Source organism: Plasmodium fragile (genome assembly GCF_000956335.1).
Source record: "Plasmodium fragile strain nilgiri unplaced genomic scaffold supercont1.18, whole genome shotgun sequence".
Taxonomy (NCBI): Eukaryota; Apicomplexa; class Aconoidasida; order Haemosporida; family Plasmodiidae; genus Plasmodium; species Plasmodium fragile.
The window spans coordinates 354,880-376,607 of record NW_012192598.1 but is presented as its reverse complement, the minus strand read 5'-3'; the positions used below and the strand labels follow the sequence as shown (position 1 = coordinate 376,607).

General features: G+C 38.5%; 3 protein-coding genes across 3 annotated transcripts; all 3 read left to right on the top strand.

Annotated features, from left to right (window-relative positions):
- Window positions 1–668: 668 nt before the first annotated feature.
- AK88_02011 (uncharacterized protein) lies at window positions 669–12,153 on the top strand (the record flags this gene model as incomplete). Its single annotated transcript, XM_012479646.1, has 3 exons — window positions 669–5,678; window positions 5,811–11,219; window positions 11,611–12,153. 3 exons carry the CDS (start codon window positions 669–671, stop codon window positions 12,151–12,153), a joined length of 10,962 nt encoding a protein of 3,653 aa, XP_012335069.1.
- Window positions 12,154–13,909: 1,756 nt separating this feature from the next.
- AK88_02010 (uncharacterized protein) lies at window positions 13,910–15,061 on the top strand (the record flags this gene model as incomplete). The annotated part of the gene is made up of 1 exon (XM_012479645.1): window positions 13,910–15,061. One exon carries the CDS (start codon window positions 13,910–13,912, stop codon window positions 15,059–15,061), a length of 1,152 nt encoding a protein of 383 aa, XP_012335068.1.
- A 2,595-nt stretch (window positions 15,062–17,656) lies between these two features.
- Window positions 17,657–20,314, top strand: AK88_02009 (uncharacterized protein; the record flags this gene model as incomplete). The annotated part of the gene is made up of 1 exon (XM_012479644.1): window positions 17,657–20,314. One exon carries the CDS (start codon window positions 17,657–17,659, stop codon window positions 20,312–20,314), a length of 2,658 nt encoding a protein of 885 aa, XP_012335067.1.
- Window positions 20,315–21,728: the final 1,414 nt, after the last annotated feature.

Here is a 21,728-nt window from a genome sequence, read left to right as displayed (position 1 = left end):
TCCATTTCTCCCCCTTGCATTTCCAAAGGGGGGCAGAACAACGCCCCGATAATTATCCCACCTACCGTGTTTACCTAATTAAAACATAATTTAAGAATGGGCATATCGCCCAGTCTGTAATTTTGCAAAAATTTGTAAATATATACTTGTTTTCTTTTTTGTTTATTCCCCAATTTCATGCGGAATTGTTTCGTACAACTCATGTGACCTTTTTTTTTTAAGCTTTAGTTCAGCTAGCATGACACCCATTTGTGAGGGAAATTAACTCATTTGTTTTGTCATTTTGTGTCCATTTCGTTTATTGCTCTTTTTTTTTTTTTTTTTTTTTTTTTGTTCGCCACTTTTGCAATTCACCAAGTTCGTCAATCAACGTGAGGTACGACCCACGGGGATGCAACATTAAAAGCGTCCCTTCAGTTTGTGCTGAAGTATGTTTGTCTAGAACAGCTTCCATTCTACCATTGTGATTTCTTACTTCCCCTAATGTCATTTTTTCTTTGAAATTTGACTCAATCCTTCCCATATGTTTGTTTAAGACATGTTTATGTGCCTAACTAGTGGGCAGCTGTTAATATGCCACTGCTTTCACCCCCTATGGAATGAACATCTTGGCGTTCCGCAAATGTTCGACTTAATGCGTTCTTAGCCCTAGAACACCAAACTACACAATGGATAGAGTGCTGTTGAAATACATTTTTGACGAACTATGCACGAGTTTCAACAAGAAGGTAATAACCTCTTATAGTAAAAAAAAAGAGGACAGTGATAACAACAGTCAGAGTCAAGTTAACTACTGCATAACACTGCAGGAGTTATTCGAAAATTTGGAGAGAAATAAAAACGTACCCATGGATGTGTACATGAAGAGAGAAGTACTGCGAGTTTTGTACTACTGCAAAGATGTAAGCATATCACAACAATGGAGGAAGGAAACCACGTCCGGTGGACCTGGCAAGCCACGGACAGACAATTGTCGAGTCCACCTAGATCAATACAACAATGATGTTGAATCCCCCTTAGATGAAGACCTAAATATCATCTTAAATACAGCCACTCAATTCACTGTTTACATAAATAACATCTATATATACAACAAGCACAATCTGTTTTACTACGAAAGAATCAAAGAGTGCAAAGAGAAAATATTGATCCTGTTGTACATCATTTCGGGGAAATACAACGGACTCATTCAAAGCTCTCTCGGGAAGTACCTCAACATGGATGTCAAGATGGTCCATTACCACCTAAAAGTTTTATTCCAATATTTGCTAATAAAAAAAATAAGCATCAACATAAATAATTTGGAGAAAACCCTAGATTATAGCAACCACAACACCCATAGTAGCAGCAGAAACAATACCATAAAGTTGAATCCGTCCTACATTCTATACTTTAACATCTATTTTATATACAATTTGCTACCCATATTTATAAAGAACGTGCTATATTCTCAGAATGTCCTTTCGATAAACAAAATCATTTTGCACCTCCTAAACAAGTTCATTATAATACCACAGAAAATTTTGTCCCTCATATTTTTCAAACTGCTAATTGTGTACAACCCATACTATTATATACAAATTAAAAAGGCCCTGAAGATATTCAACTCCATTTTGTCCCACCTAATTTGCAAGAAGAAAATAATAATGTGTAAAATTAAAATCCATTCATCGTACGAAAATTGCTATTTAAATTATGAAAATAAAGATAAAATAAATTACGACAATATTATTAACTTTCTCATTTTGTTTTACTACAATTATGATTACCTCATCAAGTTTATAAACAAATCTTGTTACTTGATGTGCGAAGATTATGTCCAGAAAATTGAATTCAAAAATGAATTCTTCAGGAGTAACGTTACCAAAGCGAGTGCGTGGGACCAACTGGGGATACACCTAAAAAGATGGAACACGTCCACCCAGTCGGCATCGCACCACCCCGTGCAGAGTGCCTCCCATGGGACGTCCAAGCACTTGGAAGGTTGCACGATACGGGGATCGGCGTGCAGCCCAACAAATCATAGTGCATCAAATGGAGATTTACCTCCGATGAGCCACTTCCCCCCGCGAGTACACCCAAACGAAAGTACCGTGGACGCACTACAAAGCAGAGACAGCACCTTGGGTGACGAAGAAAATATCTTCATGAATGAAAAAAACAGCAATTTGCAAATAAATGAGTTCAAAAATTACGTGGATTTAAACATTCACCATAGACTTAACGACACGGATTATTACTCCAGCTCGCATAACGAGAAAGAAGAATCTAGCGAATCAGAGTTTTCCTTTATCTATGAAAATAAAAAGGCTGAAGATTTGCCAAAGGAAATCGAAGAAAATAACAAACCGACTGATGATGGAAACAAAAAATCGTCATCCTCGCAATCGTCTGCCTCTTCCACCTTAGACAGCGATTCGGATAACAACACCTACACCAATAACTCTGTTAAGAATAAAAATTTGCTCTTGAACCACCTGTCACTCTACAACAAAATTAAGTACCTAATTATGAGCAAAGGCATAAGGGGTATGACAACCAAGGAAATATCACAGGTACTCTTGATGTCCATTAAAAAAACGAACACCTTTCTTAGTAAGCTGGTTAGAAACAAGGAAGTTGTAAAAATACCAGAACGGCAGGACAAAAGCTTTATGTACAGATTTATTGACAATTACATTTACCAGTATGTGCAGAAGAGGCCACATGCCCTTGCTTACAACGGTAATCAAATGTTGCAGTGTGTAGTAAAAAATGACGAGGCAGCTCCCGGTGAAGGAGACCATTCAATGGGAAGGGAAATCATGGTAGATGATCTATCCTTAAAAGGGAACAGAAACTTGCTTCCCGTTGACCCAAAGTTGAGCGGCTCACCAGACCAAGACAGAAGTGCCATCCCGACGGATGACCATGCCGTATGTATGAGCCAACCAACTGAAAATTTGAATAGTAACAACATCACGCAGGAAAACTTTAGTCACATACAATTTAACAAATTAAACGAATCCTTGAATGTGTTAAACTACATCAACACAGTGAGCGAAATAGACATAAACGTACTGACCTACATCATACCGAAGCAGAAGGACTCAGTGGACAATTTCGGCAACTATAAAGATTTTTTTGAGCATTATGTGAAGAATTTCAAAATATTTGAAGATAAATATGATTTGTATACGTGCAGTTTTCATTTCTTTTACTACTTAAAATTTGTTCTGAAACAGAACATCAGTAATGCCACGTGTGCATGTGACAGTGCAAAGGTGAGGAAGCAGAAGAATCAGGGTTCCATACTAAGGGAATCGACACACGATGATACGTGCGTAATGCGTGAAGATGTCCCAGCCATGAATAAGGTGGTCTCATCCGAAAAGGACATCAATTTTATTAAATACTTCATGGAAGATACGACCAAGTTAAAAAGTAACCTCTTTATTAAGAGACTGTTCATTTTTTGCCACTTCCTGCTAAGTTCCAAGGTGACTACATTTCGGTATCTCCAAGATTTATTTAATGCCATAGAGAGCAATGGAAGGACGATTGATAGAAAATCCGTTCAAAGGCTTTTTAATTACTCCACCAAAATTAATTCCTTTTTTAAAAAATACACACTTCTTAACAGCAAAACTGTTAAGTACTATTTCTACGATTCGAATGTCCTATCCGAAAAGCAGTCCAACGATTTGTATGCAAAAATTCAACAGGACTATGCCATTTCGTCGTACAAGCACGCGAACCCTAATGATAAAACCAACAAAGAGAAAACAGAATATTATAATATATCCAGTGGTAACATAATCAGTAAGAAATTTAAATACACCGTTAATATTTTCAATGAGAAAACGAAAAGTGCTACCGATTCTGCGCAGCAAGGGGGCGCCCCCACAAAAGATGATTCCGACTTGACCGCACACATGTATAGTAACGGGGTCGATGGTGCTTATTTTTCTTCCAATCGGGAAAAGGCCCTGGAAGATCATTTTATCGATCTCACGAAATATCCAGAAAATAGTCACCACAAGGGAGTGACATCGTACAATTATTCAGCTACATGTGTAGACCGCAAAGTGTGGCATAGCACACTCTACAATGGAGAAGCGAATATGGGTGACCCTAATAATAACCTCCAAGACATAAAAGGTAGATGTAACCAAACGGGTGCTAACCTGTCCGCCCCAATTCCGAATGATACAACGATAAATTCATTTGAATCTGTAGAAGTAGCCAATCGAAGCAGCAAAAGAAAAATGGACACACCTTCAACCAAATTTCTCAATAAAAGAGGTAAAATGGATCAGCCGCACCAAATATGTTGGATTCAGAACAAACATCCAAATGGCGACCATGATGAAGTAACTCCATACCACTCCAATAAAGGTGGCATAAATTCCACCTTCAATGATAAAAATGAGATTTCCAGAGCGGGACACCCCATAGCAGAAATACAAGGTAACAACCCTAGTACGCAACTCAGCCTCAACAACAACGCTGGCATAAGTTTAAACCAAAAAGGAACGGCCTATAACGTGCTCTATATTGACATACTAAACGAATCAGCCTTTAAGTGTAAGGAAAACCAAATTATTAGTAAAAAAATAAAAACCAGCAAAGTTTTTCAAAATTGTAAAACCACCCAGGAATTTTCATACAGCATAAGCTATTTCAACGGGTACATATTTTCAAAAATGACCAGATATAAATATTTCCACAAATGCTTAATAAGGATACTAAAGCGGAAGAAGAGGAAAAGGAAAAAGGCAAGAAAAGCGCGCACTGCAGAAAAAGCAAACGAATGTGACACACAAGCTGTACTCACTCCAAGTCCGGATAACCCAAAAAAGAGGAGATTATCATATATAGAAACAATGAAAAGGAATTCGTCCCCTAAAAGGGCCCATCAAGTACCTTCGAAACAAAGCAGCAACACACTAACCGTGAAGGACATCTTAAAAAATCTCTACCTAGACGAATACCTAAAAATCATCAGCGTGGGATGCAAACTCAAATACATAGAAGATTATCTCCTACATGAAAAACGAAAAAAGAGAATGAAAGACTTACCCCCAATTCTCTTCGAATTTTTGACGTCCTATTCTTCACTAAATTGTAACAAGCAGCGTATGATCGAAAGCTTTCTCCTAAACAAGAATGATCATGCGCATTTCCTCAATTCACCAATCAGCGCATTCGTAACAAACGGGAGCACCGGGAACCATATGACCTCCCCACCGCATTACACAACCGCGGCGGAAACACCGAGTACCACTACGAATAAAGTACACAAGAATACGCGAGACAGCGATAAGCCATATGAAAAACTAAACAGTGACCATTTGTGCCAGCATGACGTAAACATTATCAAAAGCAATGACAAAATATGCGTGTTCTTTTTCTTATACAGAAAGTTAAAATTTCTCTGCAACATGAATTTAGTAAAACTTAAATTTAAAGACATGAATAAAAATCACCCTCAAAAATGGAAACCTAGCGTTGGTTCAAATCCAAAAAATAGGGAACTTAATTTATCCTTCCTAGATTTAAAAAAGAACAATTTGCAGATTCGTATCAAGCAAAACGTTAGTATTCACTTGTTCGCGTCCAAAAAGAGTAAAAAGAAATTGCGCATCTACAACATGCTTCGCTACAACCACTTCGAAGAATACTACTACAACATATATGTAAGTGTCCATTGATGAGTGTTCATACGGGTTCAGTTTTCCACCTTCTTGTGCTATGTTTGATTAGATAATCACGAGAGTGTATATCTGTAACATACACATTCGAACTTCCTTGCTGTTTCCCCCCTTCAGCTGACCGTTGAACGGTTCAAGAAATTTCTCGTAGAAGGGCACATGCGAAAAAGCGCGAGCGAAAAATTGACCATACAAGACATTCTCAAAAACTCCAAAATTAAAAACAAAGGACTCAAGTTTCTCCTGCTACACAATGCCTACACCAACCAATTATTCCTAACAAGGAAACTCAGAAATCTCTTCATTAGCTTAGTTAAAAAAGTGAAAAAAAAAAATATTTCAAATTCAAAGCTAGCAGAAAATTTAACAACCTACAGGGAATACAACACATTTAGGGAATCATATAACGTATCTAGAGGTAACATTGAAAAATACTTTTCCATCTTTTACGATTGGTACTGTAAAGAAAAAAATGGGGGTGCAACCATGACAGAGAAAGACCTGTCCTTTTCATGCCCCTTCTGCAACAACATATATTTTTTTAAAAACGATTTGCTCAGCCACATATCCAATGTGCATAATGTAAACAGGAGTTTTTCAGACCTCATTTCCTTCTTTTCAAATTCGAAGCAAATGATACATAAGAAGCTTAGCGAGTTTTTGAAGATCAAAAATAGAGTCAAAGCCAACTCAAGCGGCTTCTCTCCGTACAATTTCCACAGCCATTTGAATAACCTCAATCTGGTCAACCCACCTAGGGGGGGAAATTCCACAGGTATAGGGGAACCCCAGTCTTTGCATTATATTGACCAAAACGCCAACATGTACGAACCTACAATTGAACCCCCCTGCGAAGTATTTAAAAAGCAGTTGGAGAATGGGCCACAAATGAATCAACAAAGGAGAAAAGTCAATTCATCTAATGATATTGAACTGATGCACCAAGAATCTACGCACATTAAGAGAAAACACGCAGAAATTATTGCTATGCGAGATAAGGTCAACAGTACATACTGTGGGGAACCTGCCAATGTTCCCTTAAGTAGCTGCAAAAATGGGAACTCGAAAAATTTAAACAATTTCATAGAAAACGTAAAGGTAAAATATTCCCTGCGCATAGTTTATATTTATTTTGTAAGTGTAATTGTGAAGCTAGCCATGTCGCAGAAATATTTGGAAAAAGCAAAAAAAAAAAGCGAACGTCAAAATGAGCAACTTCTTCTAGACAAGTCGCATCAAAATGGAGAAAATTGTTCTTCATCGGGGTGGGTATTATCGATCAACGATAATGACGAAATGGATAAACATATCCTACACGATATTTCCAACGACAGAGAAATAACCCGGGCACGCTCCTCAAACGAACACAAGAAATTACGCGCGAAGAAGAACAAATTTACCAAGGACCGAAGGAAAAAAGGGCAACTGCGCAGTGGAGTCACCACTACATCCCCAAGTCTTTACCATAAAGGAAACGAATTGAAACGCCGTAAAAAACAATGTGTGGCATTGCTATCCTCCCCTTCGGACATGCCAGACCATCCCAACAATTTTGCCTCAATCCAGCTGAGAAAATTTCACGTAATATACCATTTAAAAAATAGGACAAACTCGGAACCCTACAGAAAGAGTATATGGATTAAGGCAAACAATATGATGATCGGAAAATTCAAACATAACGTGTGCACGTACATCCAGAAAAAGCTATTCCTCTATTTCAAAAAGAACATTGTTAACTATTTTTTCATTTTGTCGAATGAAAATTTGGCTAGATGTATTCTGAACTACTTTGCAACGCACATATACAACTCTAACTACGCCAATATCAATTATTACTACGATAAGTACATAAAAAATATTTTCCACTTCAAATTTATCTCGCTTGTGAATTTGTTAAATATTTTTATAATAAATTATAGGGATCAGTACTCACTGTACAGGGAAATTACTAAACCGTTGTATTTTCAAAAAATGAAGGACATAAAAAATGCCCTAAGATTTATAAAAAAAAGAAATTACGTCGTGGATACATCATACGTCTTATCATATTACATTGCCAATGACCTTGTGTGCGACAATGTGTATTCCTACCTTATATATAAAGCCATTTTTTACAAAAAGAAATTATCGCTATCTTTGAAGAAATGCTTTCTGGACAACGTTGTGGATATTATGTACCTCTATGGAGTTTACCACTCTACGAAAAATTCGGAGACCGTCCAAGCGGATGTCTTGCAAAGGAATGGGAACATCCCTAACTGTCATTTAGGGGAATTACTCTACCACATGGATGCAGTGTATGGGGATGAAGATGGCATAATCGGAGAGGGAGCGTATTTTGAGGAATTTACGAATGGTACAGCGCCGCAGAATGGTTACAAACATTTCAACTGCAACGCTCAGCCGAATATATGCCCCATGCTAAATGATTTGAGCAGCCGTACTTATGATCACAGGGAATACCCGGTCCCTCCCCACGACACGTACGACGTCATGCAAAATGATAACTTCCCGAACGCAAGTTCTAATGGAGAATGCACAAAGTACTACTTCCAGAAGAAGCTAACCATTTTTGACCTAAATTACTATGTGCATAAGTTCCTCAAGGGGGACATGATCCTGTACGCATGTAATAACTACATACTGGCGGATGAGGATGCCCAAACTGGACATTTTCCCATCGGAGGGGACCAGTACGAGGAAGATGACCCCTACGAGTTTGGCAACTTCGAGGAGGATCACTACGCTGACGATCATTATGCGGATGATCCCTATGGGGACGATTCCTACCCTGAAGACCACGACTCCTCTCAGGATGGTAACCAACTGAGCACCTCGGAAAAGGAGACTCACCCACGACGAAATAAAAAAAAAGGTAGACAGAAAAATCACGCACCAAAGTCAAAACGGACCAGAAAAAAAAGAACGAGCAATTGCTCCTCTTACAGTTCTAAAAGCAAAAGGGGAAACGTAACAAGCGTTATGGAGAACCCAAGCGGATATGACCAGGAGGAAGAAAAAGCCATGAGTTACATTTCGTCCAGTGCCAACAACTCAGATATATTTGACAACCTTTCAGATGATTTCGAAATTATCAAACTTCTAGAAAATGCAAATGATGGAAGAAAGAAAGTTCTCGGAGGAATAACCAAACATATAAAATGTCTAACGAAACATGTTAGTGAGTACTTTCCCAATTACTACATCTTAAACGATTGTGAAAAGAAAAAAATAGAAAAAAGATTGTCCCAAATTTTCTCCAATGATAATGATAAAAATTGTTCCAAACTGAATTACTCTCTGCGGCACTTGTACTACCACACCGATCAGCAAAACAACAATCTCTTTACTTATTTTAAAAAATATTGTGTACACATATACGAGAATCTCATCAGAGGTGCGGTGCCCACTGGGTCGTTTAAGAATTCCATCCTTCTAAACATTAATGATACGAATCGCGTGAACTTTGCAAATCTTTTCGGTAAATATGTACAACAAAATAACTTCCACAACAATTTCATGTATACTAAGAACAAATTACTAATTTATAATATTAGCAAAAAATCCTTCATCGATTTTGATTGGTATCCCCAGAATATCCACCTATATAACATCGCTTACATTTCGAATACCCCGAAGAAAGTCGAGTCTTTGCTGGATATCCAAGTCACCAATCTTAAGAATAGCGTTTATTGGCTCGAAAGAGACAACCACAAAAGGGCCAAACTGGGGAGCAAAAAAAGGAACACCCATTCTGTTTCTTCTATAACAAACATAGGACAGCCATGCGAACACATGTACAAGCAGAAAGGGTCAGAAATGGCACCTACGGGAGGCTACACTGAACAGGGAAAAGAAACACACACACAAACACCCCAACGCTATAACGAACGGAAAAACCCTTTTGTAAAAAAAGTGAAGGTTAAAAAAGGAAAAGGAAAAAGGGTGAATACTCTTAAGGAGTCATTTATCTTCGTTACACAAATTTTATATCATGTTTTCTACCTGAGCGATATGCTAAACACATACGATGATTGTGAAAACAGCGAGGATGACACATCCGAAAAAAAGCAAAGGGAAAGTTCTCAATGTGCAAAGCTCAACGAGATGTACAGAGGCCGCGACATCGATGAAGCTAAGCACGATAGCTTAATCTGGGACGATCCTAGCATCTGTAGAGATAGTGCACAACGTAGAAGCGATAGCCCCAATGGGGAACTTGGAGAAGCAGACGAGGAGGAAAATCCAGTTGATCGCGTTCTGAGCGAAGAGCCCATCGAAATTCCAACCGAATTGGCAAACGACGACAATGAAGAGTATTACAATCTGAACAAGTTAAAGACGAACGAGCTAAGAGTCATAGGAATGGTGAAGCGGCTTAACAGCCAAAAAGCGAAGAAACACAAAACCTCACGGAAACAGGCTGACGATGTAGAGACTCCCAATAAGGACAAAGCAAACACCCAAAAGAGCTCCTCCCTGTTTAACAAAATAATTCGCAAAATGATATTCATCCTTTTATCTGTTAAAAAAAAAAAAAAAGAAGGACGTTTTATGGATAGTTTGAAAAAAATGTATTTACAAGAATTTTTAAAAGATGCAACTTATAAGAAATACACACAAGTAAAAAAGGAATATGATTTCATCCTGTTCCTTCTACACAAATTAAACCTTATAAATATATTCCCCCTCATGAATACGCATAAGATTTTTGTACCCCAGTATCATAGTGAGAATAATGCGTGTAAAAGGAAAAATGTGTTTTATGAACACAACTTGAAGTACCCGTTTTTGAATATGATAAATTTTCACTTGGCTAATTCTAAACTCGAGTTTAAGAAGAGCACAGAGAATGACGCGAAGGTGTTCGAGAAGTTCCTACTCCAGAGGGGAGTGCTCTCGAAGGGGGCACTGCTAAACCGCCAAAAGAAGGAAACAAACACCCCGGACGAAAAATACGTGGGCAAGAAAAACGTTGAAGAAAAAGTCATTTACAACGAGAGAAAACTAGTCTATACTGATTACATATACATAAATTACACAAATAACAACACGCTCAGAAAACCGAATTTCATCCCAAGACTAATTCTGTTGTTTAACCTCCCATGCTACATCATCATTCATGATTATTTTTTCCTGTACCTGTTGGAATATTTTTGTAAAATGAAAGAGCCCCTTGAGGAAGAAACGCAAAACGGATTTAAAGAGAATCATATTTATCGCACCAAACTGGGAGATAAACTGCTGTACTCCATTGAAAATAAATCTTACCCCCGCGTTATAAGATATATAAAAAGGATTATTAACAACGCCTGTAAATATTTTGAGTATATGCTCTTCGCATACAAACGGAAAAATGATTCCCCACTTTGCAAAACCATTACACTTTACTACTTTAATGATGACTACATAAATGTAAATAGCTTTACTTACATGAATGGAAGTATCAACGTCAAATTTATTTTTTTTTATATTTTAAAAGTGTTCTTTTACCTCAAGGCAAATCCGTTTTCCTCCATCTTTGACGTAAGGAAAGAGCGAAACTGGGAAGTGGACACATTTCAAGGGGGTGTAAAAAAAAAAAAAAAAAGCCTTATTTTTGGTCACACTTTTTTTGTCTACCAACCGCGCGTCCCACATCTGCGCCATGTTGAGATAACAACGCCCAATTCGACAAAGGTGCTAAACCCCGAAGTAATATATGCAACGTAAAGATGTTCTCTGCCCTCATTTAGCCCCATTTTGCACCCCCCCCCCCCTGAAAACGAGTGACCCAGTTCTTCACATCGCTGTCCCTTTCCCAAACACACAGAAAAACAACACAGACGCCTTGACGCTTATAGCGTCATCTTGTGTGCATGTTCACTACCTCATTTCACATGTTCCAATGTTGCACACGCTCTTCCACCCTTCACAGATATACAAGAGTATCGAAATTCTGAGCTTCTGCGACCTGAACTTTCTGCTAAAAGGCATGTGTCAGGACAACTTCATTGCCTTCAAACTGATGTACATATCAAAGAGGAGCGAAATGTACAAGCTAAATAAAAATTACAAAATTGTTAACGACTTCAACAATTTGGTACTAACCAATAAAAGGAAGACGAAAATAAATAGAACATCATCATCCCCCCCAGGCAAGAAAAAGGCCTGCTACATATTTGGTAACAGCACAAGTTCGGGTGAAGAACTGTCCACTGATGATGACATTTTAAGGAAAGGAAAACGAAGAACAAACGAAACAGACCGAGTAAACAGCACGAATTGTGCAAGTTGGACAACACATGAATGGGCAGGAAGCACCAAGGATGCTAACTTCACTCTCAAAAGCGAAGGATACTACGTCCCGTCCAAGTACGACGCTTTTCTTGAAAAACTGATGTACAAAAAAGTAAAGCTTTATTACGTGGCTGATGAGGATGTCATTTTTCAAAAATACGCCGGTACCTTATGGGGCTGATGTGTGGGAAGGGGTGTCACCTGCGGGGGAACGCATTTGTAATTCCGTGCACACGAAAGTGCATGTGTTTGTGTTTGTTCATGTGTGTTTTTTGTTTGTGTACTAATGTCCCTTATCATATGTCTGCTTATATGTCCGCCATGATTGTATTCACACACGCCTGTCATCGTGGCTTATTCCTGCGTTTGTTTTTTATATAAAATGTGTTTATTTGAAATGACGTAGCAATAGTGTTTTCGCGCACATTTTGACACTAACTGCCGCTTTTTTGTTTTCTTCGTTTATGCCCCACACTAGCGGGCACATAATCATATGCGTACGCAACAAGGATGTATTGATGAATAGACGTTTGTATAGCACGCGGAAAAGGGGAAGCATGTACGATGCTGTCCCCCCTGTATATGTTTTTTTTTCCAATTTTCTGTTTTTTGCCATGTTGCGTAATGCAACATCCCCTGCACGATGCCTCCACCCACTACCACCAAAAACCCATTTTTTGTGAAACATAAAAGGTGCGCACATTTCCCTTTTACGAAATTAATAACCTTAACATGAACCATGCTGCTGTGCAAAACAAATTAAGAAGACTCCACTGGGGATGACAAGAAAAAGAAAACATGTTAGCAGAGATTTTTCCCCCTGAAGGTGCATCACTACATAAATGTGACGTTATGCTACGCTATGCAAATTTTGACTGTTTCCTTTTCCCACACCGTTATTTTTTTTTTTTTTTGTTTTTTTTTTTTTCCTTGTCAAACGTTTATTTTTGTCCCGACTGTTTCTTCTCACTGCCTCCCACACCCTCGCAGCATACATGCGCGAAAAATGGATGTTGTATAAATGTACGAACCAACGCAAAAGTACGCATGTGTATGTGTATGCATGCATAGAAGCGCAAATGCATACTTACATAAATATCAGCGTGCGTATACAGTGTACTTATGCGCGATTATATGCATGAGTAAAAATTCATTCCCGTTCCTGCCAAGCAGCAGGTTTCGCATTCGAACGGATTGCGACACATGTTTATCAATTTGTGTCCCCTTTTTTTTTTATTTCCCCTATTTTTTTGGTTTACATTGATATAATTTCTACTTTGTTGTGGACGTTGTTGGAAAAAGAAAAAAGCGTGAAGTAGGAGTAGAAAGGGTTGGAATATGCTTTTTTTTATTCATTCGTCCGTCTTTACTGTTGTTTTTTTTTTTTTTAACTACAAAACAGGCAGCTATAACAGGAAATTTTAAAGGGGAACCTCCAAAGTGCACACGGAAGGGCGCACCGATCCTTGTCCCTGGCCACTAGCACAAAACGTACAAGTGGCCACATGGAAGTATCGTTCCCCCCACAAACGCAAGTATATACTTCATTGCACACATTCGTAGAGCAACGCCACCGGACACCTAGTGCCACAGTTTCCACTGCGAAGAGGAGGCACAAAGAAATCACAACATCGACAGTGCTAAATTAAAGCAAAACGAAAAACTCCTCAGTAGCAAAACAATGAAAATTTTCGCAGTTGCCACCATATCGTGTGCACAATTAAGAAAGAGATAAATATTTATTTATTCGAGCAGCTGTCAGATGGGCGCACTTAATGCAGACGTCAAGAGCCACCCGTACAAGTAGGCGTATTCGCATAAACCCACACAAGTGAATGCTCGGGTTTTCTTTCCCATCCGTGAAGGTAACCTCATAACTTCAACAGAGGGAATATTTTACCAAGCACCTCACACCATTGCACCCAAAATGAGACAAGATGAACCTCACTGAAAACAAACTGCATGATTTGTTCTATGCGAAGAATTACAAATATTATGCCAAGTATGATAACTACGCAAATGTTCAAAGGAGACACACGTCCTTCCAGAACAATGGAAACGTGTGCTACTGCAATGCATCCCTTCAACTCTTACTGTCGATCAAACCGCTCTGTATATACCTCCTAAGCAAGTTTGAGAAAATATACGGAACAGCGAAATCAAAATCAAAGTATAAGGGAGACATACTGAAGGCACTCTTTTACATTATTGAAGAAACGTACAATGCTGAAAAAGGGTACCTATGCACAGACAAACATATTAATCTTTTGAAAAAAATGAGGAAATATAATAACACCATAGTCATCAATGCACAAAATGATGCACACGAATTCTTGTTAATGCTACTAAACTATATAAACGTTGAGTGCAACCGCGATTCTAATTTCCCACCAAATTTCGAAATCGTCCTCGACGATAAAGATAGCAAAGAAAAGGCATCAGAAAAGTACTGGGTAAAATACCTATTTAAGGATAACAGCATAATAACAGACCTTTTAGGGTTCCAAAATGTCTCTAGCATAACTTGCACACATTGTGGTCATACAAGACACAGTTTTGAATTCTGCCTAGACTTAGGGTTAGAATTCCAAAGTGAACACATACAAAGTACATCACTAATTGATTTATTAAAAAGTAATATCATGAAGAGCGACGATTTTTGCCAATTATTTTGCCCCATCTGTAAATCCAAACAGAATAGCTCCATTAAAAAAGGCCTATACAGAATGCCAAATCTGTATATGATTATTTATATCAAACGATTTAAGTGGAGTTACGAGTGCACCAATTATTTCAAAAGTAGAGTGAAAAAAATTGACACAACTGTCTTACTCCCATGGGATGGATTAATTGATTTTACCTCCTTTGCTTACATGTCCAACCATGAGTCTTTATCCAACTCGAAATATCTCATCGAGAGCTTCATTTGTCACAGCGGAAACAGTTACAATGGCCACTACACAGCCGTCGTTAAGCATACAGATGGATTCTACAAATGCAATGATGAAAAAATGAAAAAACTCAGTAATCCGTTTAATCCTGAAAATATTAGCGATATTTACCTTCTACTACTCAGAAGAGTTACCTAAGAGCAGAGGATGGGAGGGGGAGCAGCATACCCAAATGAGAACGTACCTGCAGCTCCAAATAAATGTGCCACCTATTCGGCAAAACAACGCAAAACTGTACATAACACAAGTTATATATCCTCCTTACAGAGGAAACGCGAAAAATAGACACTTCAACTATAACTCTGCATTAGCATCAATTCTACATTATTATATGTCGCTGTGAACACACTGTAGTTAGGCGGATTGTACCACCCCCCTTAACAAACAACGTGACGATTCACATAGAAAGAGTAACTCAACCAGTGGGTGTACAAAATACCCCATCCCACACATCACCCGAACGGATAAGCACAAATTTGATGCCGATTATGTCCGCTTTTTTCTTCGAATATGTCTATCTATACATATGCACTTCCATTACCCAGGGAGATACCATAAACACCTCACATGCCTTTTTTAACAATCCCATTATTTCCCCTTTTGACAAGTGCTTACTTTAAGATTAATGGACAGATGTACATTTTTTCTTTTTGTAATTCCTTCTCAATGTTCATATTTGCGTCTAGAATGAAAAAAAAAAAAAAAAAAAAAAAATTTAAAGCACCTCTACAAAAGTAGTACAATTTTTTTGTGTTTTTTTTTCGAAGTGCTACAAAAATTTGTGTCTCCTTATTTTTCACAAAAGAGGATGGTGACGAAAAAGAGGATACCCAAAAAGGCTCTCGTTGTCCCAGAAATAATTAGCAGCAACATGTCCCCATATGTTCATTTGTTTGCTCATTTGTATGTTTGTGTGCACCATCGTTTTTTTATCACCCCGTTCGTTTTCTCCCCCTCCATCTCCCACCAACTTTCTTCAATTTTGCAAAAAAGGACAATTCAAACATGTGAGCGACACTACAATGGAACATTCTAAAAAATGCGCCGTGTTAAAGGAGACAGTGTGCACCGAACGGGCAAAAACAAAAAAAAAAATATATATTTTTCATTTAAAAAATGTATATATATAACCGGCCTACATGAGAGGCAAAAATCGGAACAGTTTAATGTGCCCAACTTCCTTCCCAATAAAAAAGAACAATAGGAAAAATTGCAAATTTGGGGGGAATCCTTTTCACCAGGATTTTCCTCAGTCCCCCGCTGATGTGTACGCCCGAAAGAGGGAAAAGAAATAAACAAATTAAACCACGTTGGGCACCAACACCCCGCAAACTACAGCGGCAACCAAATTGTCTAGACCTTCTGCTATTCACCCACCACTTGGCCTATTTTTGCAAAACCGCTTTATGCGTTATAATTAGGGGCAGCACGAGGTAAGATCATCCACACTGGGAGCGATTCTTCGACTGCCTCAGCAGCTAAACTAGAGCCGCGGCATATGTTCCCCCCGTCAAGTCCTACTCTTTTCGCGCACAGCTGAACGGCCCACGGAATAGCGTGCCAAAAAAGGAAAAAGGAGAAAGAGAAAATATCTACATGACTAAATAATCCGAACTTTAAAATGTTCCCCGAATGTAAAAAAAAAAAAAAGAAATTAGTATACCCAGCAGTAGTACCAATGAAATACCCATCACAAATAAAACACATCTACCAAAGTGTTCTTATAAAAACACATGAACGCACGTTGTTGAATCCAAAATTATGCCGTCCCGTCGAGACCCCTCCATGTGCACACTCCCATTAATTACCTCCCCTGTGCTTATTCGAAAAAATTAACCATTCGTATTTAATTTCTCTACCTAGTAGGTGGCCAAGCAAGGACAACATGATTAAACATTCCAGCTCGAATAAAAACAATGGGGGTCTAAAATGCTTCTGTATTAATAACGCTAAGCATTCTCAAAATTGATAAAAACGCCCATTTGTGCATTCTCTACATTTTAATACGCATTTCTGTATTCATAAGTCTATGGTTTTTTTTTTTTTTTTTTTTTATCATAGAAGTGGAACGAATTAATATTTCGGAGACTTTCACTTTTTTTCTAATCTCCTCAACATGTGTGTGTTTTCCTAAATTTCATAAATAACATTTTATCAGGTTTTAGAAATAAAAATAAAAATACGAAAGATGAAACTGTTGATATCCGCACCCCCTTCTACACATTTGAATAACAGTCCCTGACACAAGACTACTTTTCCTAATGACGCTCTACTTCTACCCCTCTTCACTGCACTGTAGATGTGCAAATCGAATCCATCCCCATGCGATGCTGTAATTTTTCCCAGTTTGCCTTGACCCCCAATTGAAGATCCCCATCCCGCCTTTACACCTTTGTGCACAAATTAGTAAATACATTTTGTATACCCGGAAGCCACAGCGCCTCTCATCAGAGAAGCACCTCCCAATTTTTGAACAAAAAAAAAAACAAAAAACATCTCAGCATCCACAAAGGGATTATCTGATTATATAAACCTATACACACATGTGCACTACCATACATGTAAACGCATCGCGCTTACATGTATATACCCCTCACCCCGGACTGCATCAATTTCTCCAACGACAGTTCAAGCCCCAGTGGAGGTACGCGATAAGGGCATAGAGAACAATTAACTAATTGCTATGGTAGATACTCATAAGATGCGTTTCCCCAACAAAATAAACATCACAAGATGAAAAAGAGGAAGTGCCACTTTCGACAACACAGTGAAGGAAGAGACAAGAGAAAAAAAAAATTGAGGAACAGACACAAATTTGTACTAAACCGCAGAGGCGATACCTACTGTGAAGGGAGAGGTGGCAGGGGGACCCACCGAACAAAGGGACATGGTCCAAATAATCACAATTTTGCACACATCCAGAAATGTAAAATTTGTGGGAAGGAGTCACAACAAGGAAGCGAACTGCTAGTCAAACCAAGCAGGTACAAGGCAACTGATTCATATATATGTGAAGACTCACGACACAACAGTAGCGACTCCTCTGAAACTTCCAAAATTTTCGAATCAAACAAATCGGAGATATATCAGAGCACAAGCGAGTTCGATGGGAACAGCAGTACATCCAATAACACCATTAGCAATCTAAGTGCACACACAGACGAGGGGTACAACCAGGATGATAGATTAATTCAAATATTTGAGCGCATCGATTATGTAGGGAATGCGTGTTCAGGGGAAAATGATGACTTGCACACAAATTGGGACATGTTCGACACGTTCAATGTTTATGACGTCTTTGAAAACGAGGCGGAAGCTGATAGGGCGAGCGCAGAGGGTGCACATAATTGGGCCGCTAACCGAGTTTATAGCGGGGGCATTAAGCAGAATGCTATTGAGTATGCTGACCGAGTTGATGGTCGCGCCGCTAATCATGCAGCTAATCACGCCGCCGAGTGCGACGACCTCACCAAAGCAACACACCAGACAGAAAAACTAATCAGGCAGAACGTCTTGTCCAACAAAATGCTCATCATACTCCCCTTTTTTAAGAAGCGTATCTTCGTAGAAGCCATATGGGATTACTTCCAGACAAACAAAATGAACAACGAAACGGACGGGGGTAATTTAAAACTCCAATGCTTCCAAACCTTCTGTAGAATCCGCGAATGTGCAACGCGTTTTAATGATGATCCCACCGATGGGAACTGCCCCAATGATGAATTACTCAGCAAGTACTTCTTTAACAAACTAAATAAAAACCAATATGATATAAAAATAAAAATGGATTACTACGAAGTGGAGTTTTTTTTCATTTTCTTCTTAACATACTTTCGCTTTTCTCTATACCTAACGGGATTTATAAATTCATCTTTTCTGTACCACTCGAACGAAGTGCACTTCATCATCTTTGTCCTGAACAGATATCATTACTTCGTGGACCATATGTACATTAATGATAATTCGTTGCCTTTTACTCCGAATGAGGTGCAAGACATTATGTCCACCTACAAAAAGTGCATTATCTCTCTTTTAGATTATCTCGACACTTTGTACCCGTTTCTCCTCCTTATAAGTGACGTTATACAAGAGGTGCACACGAAATTTAAGAAAATTTCACACAAGGTGAAGAAACTTGAGCAGGTTCTGGTGAAAGCAGACACGATTGACAGAACCCCCCCGACAGATAATATCGACCCTGATATTATGACCCCACACACTATCAAAAAGATTAATGCGGTTAAAAAAATTAACAAAATAAAGAGGAAATTCTTCAAACGGAATGGTGAATCGTTTGCTATGCTCATTAGAGCGCGCTTGGCCAGTTATTGGGTCGATAGGGGGGAATGTTGCATGGGTGCTGCCATGTTAGATCAGCCGTTTCTAGACGATGCCAATTTGAATGACCACTCCCTACATGGGGGCAATCTGGACGAGCACCTCGTCCAAATGATTCGTAACACCAGGTCCAACATGCTCCTAAAACACACCATCTTCCGCACGGTGTTGAAGCTGAATCAAATTCTCAGCTCCCTTGAAATGGCCATCAGCCTCCCAGACGCGAACGAAACATGCGCACAGCATATCATGTCCATGTCTACGCTACTCACATTCAAAGCCTTAAAAGAAATGAAAAAAAAAGACAAGTGGATTAAACTCCTAAAGCATAATTATTTCTATATCGAAAAAAGTTATTACTACTTCAAAGAATTACATGAAAAAAAAATCATCTACTACCAAATACAAAATCTGTTCCGATCCATCCTAAATTTCAAAATTAATGTTGTGTATAATCCCTTCATACATTACTTGTCCATTGAAGACATGAAAAACAAAAATACACCCACTATCTATGATTATATATACTACATAAAACACATGCGCCAGAAAAATTACTTAGTAACTCTCTTTGTATTCAATCGGTTGATTTACAAACTACAATTTGACATCACCACGTACGGGCTCCTCTTCTCAATTTATAGCTCCTTGAAATTTTTATTTTTCGAAAAATCTTCCATCCATCTAATAAAAAAAAATGGAACAATGAAAAATAAATTTATGTACCTATTCAACGATATGATAAATTCTTGGGATTTAAAAACGTATGAACATATCCCCATTCCTTCCAAAAATATTATAAAGGACACTTTTTTTATTCAAGAAAATTCAATTGTCATGAATGTAATGTCAGCTGCCATAAGGGAAGCAACCCGTATGAGATTCACTGGACATATAGTCACTAATGCTTCCCTTTTCTATTCTTATAAGAGGCTCCTAAATGATCAAGTCCGCAAAGTCATCCTAAACAACAATGCTATTCACATGGTTGAACAAAATTATGTGATCCATGAAATTCAAGACAACTTGGAGGAAATGAAAAATAAACTGTAACTCCATAAGATTGGCATGCAACTTCAGGGTGTCATGCCCCTGCAATTATTACTGTCCAAAACGTCCTTGAAGTAAGGACGCCAAAGATGACTCTCCCCATTGGGGCTGCCAAAAAACTGCCCCTCTATCTTTGTTCTTTTTTTTTTTTTTTTTTTTTTTTTTTTTTTTCACCAAAAAACCCTTTTTTTTTTTTTTTTTTTTTTTTTTTTTTTTTTTTTTTTTTTTTTGTCCCAAAAAATTTTTTATTTGTTTTTTTTTTTTTGTCCCATCTTGACAAACTTGTCAAACGATGTGGAACTCCCCTTATGTGCATCTGTCCTTACGGCGTGGAGTACCACGTGAGAAACCCAACCGCTGCATCACAAAAAAATAACAAGAAAAAACCGTCTGGTCCATTATAACAATGGTGTAAAGCATGGCAGAGCTTGGGAAGCTGTAAAACTGCCCATCAAATGATAGGATACCAACATGAGGAAAAAGTCCTATGAAAACGCTTTTTTTAAATCGTTGTAATGAACCCTGCTAATAAAGCCTCTCAACTTGAGAGAATACGTAGCACTCGCGTCTTCAAAAAGAAATGATCAGTGCGCATACACGGTCTTCTCGTGACATCGCCATGTGTGAATCGTCAACCGGTGCGGGGGGCCAGCTACCTCTCAAGCACTCCCACATTATGACGCCCTGCAGAAGGTATAACTTTGGGCACTACTCCCCAACAAAAATATACATCTGTGCACATATACACAGCCGCACATGTGCTATCCCTTGTAGTGACACGTGATCGAAACAAAATTCCACCTTGTTGATACCTCCAACATGTATCGAATTGTCACAAAAAATAGGTGGCACCAGTGCTTCAAAATATCCAGTGACATGTCTTTCTCGTGAAAGACTCCCTCCTAACCATGAATTGTGAGAAATAATGTTTACAATAATTTGCACATTGGAGTTGAAGCTGCGATAATAGGAGAATTCTGCACATGTTTCATTTGAACTTGCTCCTCTCCACGTTGTCAAATGCCCCTTGTTTGCGTCAACACAAGTGGTGGGGAAGAGGCTTCTGGGCTCCCTTTCCGCTGGGGTGATGCCTCATCGAGAGTAGCGGATGAGCATGCCCCCACAGTTGAGGTGGCAAAAATTGTCCTAAAACATTCTTCCCTGATGTAACATTTTTTGCCTCCTTAACTGTGCGTATGTGTAACACTCAAATGAATCCATCTCAGTACGGCGGATGGCCTAAGAGCTCAGCGAAGACGCAAAAAAAAAAAAAAAAAAAAAAGTAAAAAATTTAAAGCGTACGTCCCATTTGGTACGTAAAAAAATTGGAATCTCTACATGTGTAGGTTTTACTCCATTTTCGAAAATGTTATGAAAAAAATGTGGCCCTCTCCCCCCGGGTGTTGTGTCTTTTTTT